The 10,581-nt window shown below is 39.1% G+C and overlaps 1 protein-coding gene across 1 annotated transcript in view; it reads right to left on the bottom strand.

Annotated features, from left to right (window-relative positions):
* Nucleotides 1–3,374: 3,374 nt before the first annotated feature.
* The window catches only part of LOC107654061 (XK-related protein 6), a 17,397-nt gene continuing 10,190 nt past the window's right edge, over nt 3,375–10,581 (bottom strand). Inside the window, exons 3-4 of the mRNA XM_016440983.1 lie at nt 6,845–7,041; nt 3,375–4,627 (exon numbers count right to left, since the gene is read on the bottom strand). Coding sequence (XP_016296469.1) covers nt 3,660–4,627; nt 6,845–7,041 — 1,165 coding nt within the window. The 3' untranslated portion in view covers nt 3,375–3,659. The remainder of the gene's footprint in view (nt 4,628–6,844; nt 7,042–10,581) is intronic.

The following is a 10,581-nucleotide window of genomic DNA, read 5'->3' as shown; positions in this document are numbered from 1 at the left end:
ATAAAAGAAAAATCGATAATTTTGACCCATACAATGTATTTTTGGCTATTGCTACAAACATACCCGTACAACTTAAGACTGCTTTTGTGGTCCAGGGTCACATATAGTGGTATTAGCTGAATGCTTCATTATTATATATTATAGTTTTCATAATACAACGTATAATAATAAATGCATCATTATAATATACACCTATATTATTAACTGAATGCTGCAATATTGTCTAATACTGTCCATATCAAGGAAGCCCTTGCATGATGAGTATTTCAGTTTGACATATTCAAGTTTGTCAGAGGAAAATAAAATGCCTGAGTAAACAAAAAATTAATTTTGACTACATTATATCAAGTACTGTCTAACAGGACAACAGTAATGTCTGAGGTGTTTTCAGCACGGTTATATTTCATAATACAGTCTTCAGCAGCGGAAGCTTGTTTCTAGACCTTGGACTCGACAAGCTGAATGCATCTGAATGCTCACTGCTTGGTTAGAAGGAGAACTAATCACAGTGTATTAGTGCCCGGAAGAGGCCAATAGGTGTCTAATATTTACAGCACAGATGTGCACGAGTGAAGATGCACGGATGGATGTAGTACGGCACATCTGGCAGCCATCAAAAACATAAAAAAACACACTTTGGCAAAACTCAAAATGACAGCATGAAAAGATACAGGTTTCTCCAGCAAACAACAGTGATCCAGAATGCGGTGGATGAGCGAAATCAAAGCGAAACATGCACAGAAATCACACACACAGCCTTGAAATGAACGCTGGAGGAGGACTGTCCTCAGGATGACCTATTACTATAGATTTATATTTGCAGGGAAATCTAAAACATGAATATCTGCACCAGAATACACCTGAGCCACATGTTAATGTGAGGGAAGGGCTAGCAGCAACCAGGGAGGAAGCCGAGTCGAGAGACCCAGTGCTAATAAGCAATTTAAGGGGAAACACATGCCAATTGGAGATTGATCTCAAGCTCTTTTTCCAACCTGGCAAGAACCCTTTTCACCTGCTGGATGCACCTGTATGGCATCTGGTTGTTGGGATCAAAGCAGGCACAATGGAGTCAAGGACATATGTGATCTCCTCTATGTGGTGCACCAAGCCAGCGCTGCTTCAGGTTCACTCTGATTTGGAAACTCGAAATGGCAATGAATTCATGTGAAAAGCAAAGGCCATGATGCTGGAGACAATTCCTATAGTTAAAGGTCCACCAAGTAAATTTTTGTTCATGTTTCACTAACCAATGCAGCCAAAAAACTGGTACTGATTCAATGTTTTGTTGTAATTTAAATATTGCACTGAAATAACAAAATATTGCATGAGATACAAGGCTACGTTTAAAAAAGAAGTCATGCCGCTTTCTAAGAACTTCATTTTGGCCAAATTCAAAGGCAGAACTATGTGTATCCCAACCAATAACGTACTGCAATTCATTAAGAAGATGGCAAATGTTGATTTATTTTTATTCAAAAATATAGTTTAAAATAGCTCAGTCTGACTAAAAATGGACTATTTTACCCAATGTTTGGGTACGTTTTTTGAAGCTGTAAATTATTGGAGTACATTTTACAAGATAATAATATTTAAATCGATGTTTAATTCAATGTGTTACTGCCATTTTTTGTGAAATTTGCAAAACAAAATTTTTTGACGTCTCATACATTTTGCAAAGGAATAACTGTTTTTTTTATGCACATCCTTTTAAACACTTTTCAGAAGTGCAGTTATTTATTTCACTACAGGTAAAATTCTTTACAGTATAAAAATAAACAAATAAATACTTGGTGCCCTTTTAATAATCCCACAGTTTTCACATGGCAAAATAATCAGAGTAGCACCAAAAAACAAACTGCATGCTTAGGTAGCAAGAAACAAATGCTTCACTATAAGCACCAATCAGCAAAGAGGACGACCTTGACAGGCGGCTGGATGCACCAATAGCAGAGAGACTGTTACAGTAGAGGATGTGATTTGGCTTTGTTTGTTTCGCGCTGCGGGCGGCAGCGAGCCCTGTGTGTTGAGGCAATTATCATCCTCTTCTCAAACGATCGCAAAATCCTCCTGGTGAGACTCTGCCAAGGTTACTTAAATACACTCAGGTATATTCAGGCAAAGATAACTTCAAATGCCATTAGCTTAGCATCTTGTTGCACCTTAGAATAAAATAAACGTTAAAAAACTGACAATTAAGTCATTACATAGGAAAAATATGTGGGCCAGGGTTCCTCGGAGAACCACAGCCACATTTCTGCACCTCACAAGTTTATTACTTGGAATTTTGGATGACGAGACCAGACAAACAGATGAGAGTAGTAACCGTATACACACTATGCAGTCTAAATGCTCGAAAAGAGGTTGAAAAAATGGAGAGGACCAGTCATACAACGCCACCTTGTCGAGGGTTTTCTGTGCTTATTTCTGATGTTCACACCGCAGCTGAATCTGATGTGTTTTCCAATCAAACGATCAAACTCGACTTGCGTCATAATTGCACACTTTCACACTTGGTTAGTGGAATGATGCTAAACTTGGAAAATTCTAATAAATGTATCATTTCTAGAAATGCAATAAAAATAAAATAATATAATAAAATAAATTATAAACAATAATATTAATTTATAATTATAACAAAAATAGAACAATAAATAATACATATCATTTAAGCAGCTGAAAATTAGAATGAGGGATTCATGGCTTGCAGTGTGAACAAAGCCGGGAAACAAAAACATCCCAATAATTGAGGAAAAATTATTTAAAAATTACCAATTCAATGTGCTATTCTCTGTACAAAACTGTTCCTTCAAAACCGCCCAAGAGCTGTGTGCTTTTATTATTTAATTCTTAATATAAATTCCCACTAAACAGATCTAACCTGATTCTCAGTGCAATATTAACCATACTTATTGTGCAAAGGATTTAATGGATTTGAACTGTGCTATACAGAGTCAATGAGGTATTTCTTTAATAACCAAAGAATACAATAATCAAGACACTTTAACAAACTAAATACATTTTAAGGCAAACAGACAATGAATGCCACTTGGATTTTGTCTAACAGGTGGATTCTCACCTGCAGAGGTCAGTGTAAAGGGGCGCGTACAGAGATTAATTCAATAGAGGCCAAATCCCTCTACTGTAGTTTGCTAGTAGAACTTCCTACTCAAAAATCGACAACTCTTACTGAAAATAAGTGACTTTTGATTGCATCATCAATGCAAATCACAAGTGGAAAATCTAGGTTATAGCAGGTGCTTCTTTTTGTATATAAACCACCACTTGAGCATATCAATCAACGCAAATGTGAAAAAAAGCTCTGAAATATCAGATCAGCTAGTAAAGATGAATAAAAACTGTAAAAAAAAAAAACACAAGGCGGTGTTGATGTGGTCAACCAATCTCCATTTTTCCAATGTAATGGTTTCTGCTGGCCGTAAACACCATGGCGCATACATATCCCTTCACGGGGACACATTTCTAAACGGATATTGTAAAAAAGAGACAGTATATACATACAAAATATATACACATCTTCTAGAGGCTTTTCACGTCAAAGAAAAATGTGCAATGCTTGATGCTTACACTCTTTTACACACAAGTACGCATTTATACGGAAACCAAAATGGCATGCATTTCGCGAAACATGGCAGACGTCACAGGGACGACTCGTACTGCAGGAGCTCGTACAGCAGCGGTCCATCCCTGTACCTGATCCCGACGGTGGCGGGCGTGATGAACTGCAGGATGTTTATCGTCCTTCGCAAGCGCCTGTCCACGAAGTGCGCATCCCAGGCCGGGTAGCGTTTCCTGGGCATGTCGATCTTTATCAGAGGTCCCTCTGGCCGGTAGCGGCCCAAGGGAGTGGTGGGCTCGGGCGAGCGCACCTGAAACACGGGCAGGCAGGTGTCCGCCGAGGCGTCGTCCTGCTGGCCAAAGGCCCCCATGGAAGCCCGGCTGGGAGTGGGTTGGGACGCTCGCGGTCCAGGGGTGGGCACCATGGGCTCGGCCTCCGGGGGGAATGGAAGTCCCCAAAGAAGCTCGGCACAACAGGAGCTAGCTAGCACCCTTATTTTAGGTCCCATCGGATGAAGGAACCCATAGTAGATGCCCATGAAAACCACCCCTGAGGCGAAGGTCAGGTAAACCCCGCAGAGCACCGGCACTGCATAGGAGTCGGTGGTGACCGGGTCTCGGTAGGCGTACCACAGGCAAGTAAGCACCGTATTCTCGGCAAGCACCACGAAGTAGTAGATCACCATGCGGAACCGGGTTCGGCCCTCCTTCACGTTGAACCAGCAGAAGATGTAGACGATGCCCACCACCATGTTGAAGAGCACCTCTTCCCATTTGGACATGCAATAATCCGTGCCGCCGTGCACGATCCAAAACGCCATGGCACACCAGTGCACGACCACGAAGATGCCGAAGTAGATGTGGAAGATGGAAGCGAAGAGGGCGAAGGAGAGCACCCGTGAGGATATGGTGAAAAGCCTCCAGAAGATGTGGATCAGCGCGCCTCTGTAGCTCATGCTCTTTTTGTCGTCTCTGGAGTCGCGCAGGAGCTTGTGGTATGAAGCCAGGACCCAGGCCAGCGAGAGTAGGGAGGCAACAGAGGAGACACCTGTGAGGTATTCATGATGACAGACAGTCTTCAGTATACTTATCAGAGGCCCTGTTTCCACCTGATATTAAGATATGTTTTCAGTGATCTGATCACAAGCTGTCAGCCAAGACACATGACCGTTTGCACCTGGTTTTACCATGCATTTTAAATGTGTCTCCTGTGACCATTTGTATTCGGATTTCATCTAGACCCTCCCCTCTTGTTTCATCACACATTACATCACTTTTCACGGAAGCGCTGAATGTGGCACACAAATATAATAGAATGAAGGCACAGACTTATGTCAGGTTAGACAACATATTTAATTTAATGTGAAGTGGTGGGCGATATGACCAAAATCTTGTATCACGATATGATTGATTTTATTTCACGGTACCGATATATATATATATCACGATATAGTTATTTTTGCTTTAAATAATGTCTTTATGATACCATAGAAATTTCATAATTCTTCTCACCAGTATCAATATCACAAAAAAAAAAAAAAAAAAAACTCAAGCTCACTGAAGACAAGTAAACAGTCAGAGATTAAAAAAGAACAAGAAACTAATTACAAGCAAGGACAGAAAAACTACAGTAGAATAAATAAATAAGAAATGCTAAATACAATGTATAAAATAATCAAATGTATAAAAACACTGCATATTCTTCACTATGTAAATTAAATATATATTTATTCTTACTAAAGTTACAAGATTTAGTCAAGAGCAGTGAGAGATTTTCTCTCTTTTGTTGTTTGCGTAACATGAATGACAGGCAGCAGGAATTTTAGACTGCTGTCACTTTAAGAGCTGCCGGATCCAAAATACTGTTCTGTCAGGACCACTATCGTCAAAGATGATTGACAATTAGCATACAGTTTGGATTGGCGGTATGGTTCTGTTCTGGGCAAGAACTCCCTGCGCATCCATGCAGCCTAGCATGGATGAGAGCAGGGAGAGCAGCGATAACCCCCCAGGGTAAACAGAACAGAACCAACATAAATGTATTGCAGATATCGTTAAAGTTCAATAATGTTATGTACACATTTTAGAATTAGTCTGATTCAAGGAGAATCAGAAGGCTGAATCCTGACTGACAGAGGAGGAGCTGGGGATGGAGGAGGGTAATTAGCTATTGAGCAATGCGAAAACTGCTGATACTACTGCGGGACCTTATATATGAATACTTAGATAGGTGTCGTATTCCCATAGGTTGATGGGGATCAGCTGAGAGTCAGCTGATGCGAGCTTGACTAACGTGACCTGCCAGAACTAACGCTAAGCTAGATTTACACGTTATCTTTCTCTGCTGTTTGCTTTCACTTAAAACCTAAATTACTGTGTTTATGAGGATACTTGCAAAAATGGGTGTGTGTATTTAACTGTTCAAGGCCTATAAAGCGGCAATAATACTCCTGCGCTACCGTCTTCACGCGTGCGCCTCGCTAAGCACATAGCGAAATGAGTTCTCTTTCGCTGCTGATTGTGTTTCAGCAGCTTAAAATCACTTGCTTTTAAACCACAATGCTTAAAAATGCAAACAAACAATACGTTTTCGTGACCACGAATAACAGAAATAAAAGAAATCTCTTTATATAAACAAACCAAGGTTTTATCTGTGCTCTTTACTTTTAAAATTAGAGGCAATCACTGTAATTTAATCACAATCCAAAAAACGATGCTGCATACATGCAGCATGAGTAGTTTTTAATCTAAATTAGATTTACCACTATAAACAAAGCAGCGCTGCGCTTATAAATACTACTTTAATATGCATTATATTGTGGCAAGACGAAAAGGAAATACCATCTAAACTTTTCCCCTCTTTTTTTTGTAAATTCCCCTCAGATATACATACATATAAACTCCTACCTCCAGTTGTATCGCAATTCGTTAAACATCTCTAGTGAAATCTTTACATCCCTAGTGAGGGATAGACTTGCAGTATTTACAATGGCACGCACTGTAAAAGGTGCTAGAATGCATCATTTTCACCAGCTCACAACTTCCGGTATGTTGTTCCTGATTACAGGATGATGGAAGTACAAAAATGCCAACTCTTTTCTGGGTTTCAGGACTCAATCCTGGCCTACAGCACTCTACAGAAATCCAGCTGATGTTGAGGGATCTGTTTAGCTAGCATTTATCATGCATTCTGAAAGTTTACAATTGCAAGCGCTAAGCTTTAGTTGACTGAGGTGAACTCCACTAAGGTACGGTTCACACTTACACTGCAGTGTCTCGGCCCGGTTCTTCTGGATCATTATACAGAGTTGTAGCACCAGTTGGGGGGCACTCTCTAGAAACGTCTCCAGCAGCCGGAGCATGTTGACGTCAGCATACTCGTACATCATCGCCCAGTAGAAGCGCCGACTGTGTTCCTTCTGCCGTCGACTCTGGATGCCCAGGTACATTGTGCGGATATACCTGTTCAGAAGATCAAAATATTACTACAAGTACAAACTTTGAGGCTACAAAAACCCAACACCATTAATTGCTCAGTGAATTCATATCTCATCATGTTCCAATGACCCTTTTCAATGAGACGCATAGCTAATAAACATACACACCTCTGGACAAAATGAGCAACATTCTTGTAAATAGAATCTTTTTTTTTTGTATATGAAAAATATATGCAGTTGTCTTTTTTTATTTCAATTTTGTGATCCTGTGCTACACAGAAACCAGAGAAACACTGGTTTGACACCTATAAATAGCAGAATTTGCACACAATTTTAAACATTCCCAAACGTTCTACCGTCACAAAGCAGTAATTCCCAAACACATCTTAAAGGGGTCATATGATGTTGCTAAAAAGAACATTATTTTGAGTATTTGGTGCAATGAAATGTGTTTATGCGGTTTAAGGTTAAAAAACACATTATTTTCCACATACTGTACATTATTGTTTCTTCTCTATGCCCCGCCTTTCTGAAACGCGTCGATTTTTACAAAGCTCATCGGTCTGAAAAGCGAGGTGTGCTGTGATTGGCCAGCTATCCAGTGCGTTAAAGTCATGTCCATTTTTGGAAGGCCAAACAAAGTAGTTTCGCTTTCACAACGAAACACAGCGTCACACACGGTGGCCTAGAGTGAGTGGCGGCGGCGGCGGCGGCCTAGAGTGAGCAGAGGCTGGGGTGCTGAGTGAGGAACGGTGGGAGGGTTAGAGTGAGCAGAGGCGGTGGGCTTGAGAACGGCGCGGCCGGCGGATTCGACGAAGGAGGCTTGCGGAAACCACATGTGACGACACCGGGCTGGACCCCACTTTGTCCACGGTGAAAGCCGATCCGGCGATCCACAGCGCAATGTTGTAGTATTTCCTCAGCAACCAGCACGGATCAGCTCTAGGCATGACGAAGCAGATATCGTCCTCTTTTGGAAGACCAAACAAAGTAGTTTCGCTTTCACGACGAAACACACAGCGTCTTCACGACATGGCGGCCACAACAATACTACAGCGAGAATAAAAGTTACGCCTTCTTTCTTTGCGTGAACATTTGGGTGGCGTTATGCAAATCTTCCCACATAGTGAGGTAGACATGTGGGGGCGTGTTAGAACGAGCCATTTTAGGTAGGCGTGGCTGACTCTTAACTTTTATAAAGAATATCTCTTTGGATTTGAGACTTTAGTCTTTGCAACTTTACAGATCTTCTTTATGCACCAAGAGCATGTAAACTCCAAAGAGAAAGGAAAAATTGAAATCGCATCATATGACCCCTTTAATTATACCACATGGGGGAAAGTACTCTTTGATGTGTATAAATAATAAAAAAAAATTTAAAAACGTCAATAATACACTTGCAATTATATTTGCAGAAAACACATACTTTGTGCTCAAAATGAGCCTAAAATTGAAAATAATCAGCTTAATTTTAGAGACAGTAAAGATCCATTTCCAAAATCACAAACATAAAGTAAAATTTGTAAAGTTGTAATTAAAATAGTCACAATTTGAAAATGAAAATATTGCATCCAATTAGAAAATTGAAAATATTTGTTAAATACAGTTTTATGTATCTTATGTACTTTATTTTTGTAAAGATCTGTTTGCTATTTACTTTTTTTTTTTTCTCCGATTTTTGGTGAATTGCATTAAAAACAGTTAGGGACAGTTAGACCTGCAAACATCATAATTATTATTCATAATATCAGTATATGGAACTCAAAACAATTAAAAAACAAAACATGCAAAAATATATTGTCCCCGTTTTTAATTAATAGAGAATAACAAGTGAGATTTCATTAATGATATTTTTGACCACTGAACTAGGAAATCTCTGGTTTTTCAGAAATCTAGTCACCTTAATGTACATTTGCAGGTTAGCATTTAATGCAGGTTAAGGTCCAATAAATCTACATTATATGTGGTGCTGCATCCAAGTACTTGCAATTTAGCATCTATTTGTCCAACTGTTCACTTGGCATCACCATCTGACTTCCCATCAATGCATTTTACCAGAGATGGACACAGTTACAAAGCACTGAGTGTCCTCAAAAATATGGTATTTGGAAAATAAATAAATGAATGAATGAATGAATGAATAAATAAAAAAATAATTTATGTAACCATTTATTTAGAAGAGATGTGCAATAAATTGTATCGTTCGCATGTGCCCATCATTTTCACAGGTTGCTTGAGGCACAGCGACTGAACATGAGTGTGAATTATTTATGTCTATAAAATGAGCTGGAGCACATGGCAGCAGGAGTTTCCCATCAAGGGCAGACTTATTACATCAGTGTTTCTTGATCCTGATCCTGGAGGACCCAAATACAACACACTCATTTTAGAACAAATATTTAGGGCAATATTCACATTGTGACAATATACCGGTGACAAGAAGGCATCACCACTCCAGTGATTTTTTTCAATGATATTTCTAATTTGTTTTGTCGTATTTTTGCTTTTCGTTTATTTTTTTTTAATTATGTCTATATATTTTTTAATAATTTTTATTTCAACAAACTAAATAAAAGTAATGTTGCTTTGGCAATTATCTGAAATAAGTATACATTTTTATATTTTATTTAAGTTAACATTTATTTTATTTCAAGTAAGGTATGGTTTTATTTGATATAATAACCCTGCACTGCTCATATACTCTAGTCTGGAGTGTAAAGCTGTGAAAACAGACAATCGGAGTGAGATATCACAGTATATCGCATATGCATCTCAGCGATTTCACAGTTTACATATTAACACTGCATTTATTTACAGTCACTGTGGGACGTTTCTGCACTATAATGATTAATGGCCAATATTGACTGTATGCAAACAAACAGACAACCTCTTTGTGTTGATATATAGCCAGTGGATACTGCACTGCCTGAACCGGGATATTAAAGCCTCTGCCATCCAGCAGGCTTCAGGCATGAGTCTAACGCCAGACAGAAAGAGTTATATCTCAAATCTCTCTAATAGTACCACAGGAAGTCACTCAGTGAATGGCCTTTATTTGCTTTATGTTTCCAGCTGAATGAGTCACCGTACACAGCTGTGCCACTGATATCGACCCGGATGGGATGGGAATGGGGGCAGGTTACAGTAATGTTGGGTTTCATGTCATCCAAGCCGTTTCCCGTGTTAATCAATACAGCCTTAAAAGCATGGAGTGCATGTACTAAAATCACTCTGTATGAAAGCTGATAAACTTAGCCACAAATTCATAGGATGCACTGTGACATACAGTTAAAGGTTTTAGTAGCAACATTTTTAAAAGAAGTCTCTTATGCACACCAAGGTTGCATTTATTTGATAAAAATACAGTAATTTTGTGAAATATTTTACAAATTCAAATAACTGATTTCTATCGGAATATATGTGACAAAAGCAGTCTTAAGTCGCCGGGGTATATTTGTAGCAATAGCCAAAAATACATTGTAGGTCAAAATTATAGATTTTTCTTTTATGCCAAAAATCATTAGGATATTAAGTAAAGATCATGTTCCATGAAGATATTTTATAA

Source organism: Sinocyclocheilus anshuiensis, unplaced genomic scaffold (genome assembly GCF_001515605.1).
Source record: "Sinocyclocheilus anshuiensis isolate Anshui unplaced genomic scaffold, SAMN03320099.WGS_v1.1 scaffold1561, whole genome shotgun sequence".
Lineage (NCBI taxonomy): Eukaryota > Metazoa > Chordata > Actinopteri > Cypriniformes > Cyprinidae > Sinocyclocheilus > Sinocyclocheilus anshuiensis.
Note: the sequence above shows the minus strand (reverse complement) of the source record. Positions and strands in the feature narration are given on the sequence as shown.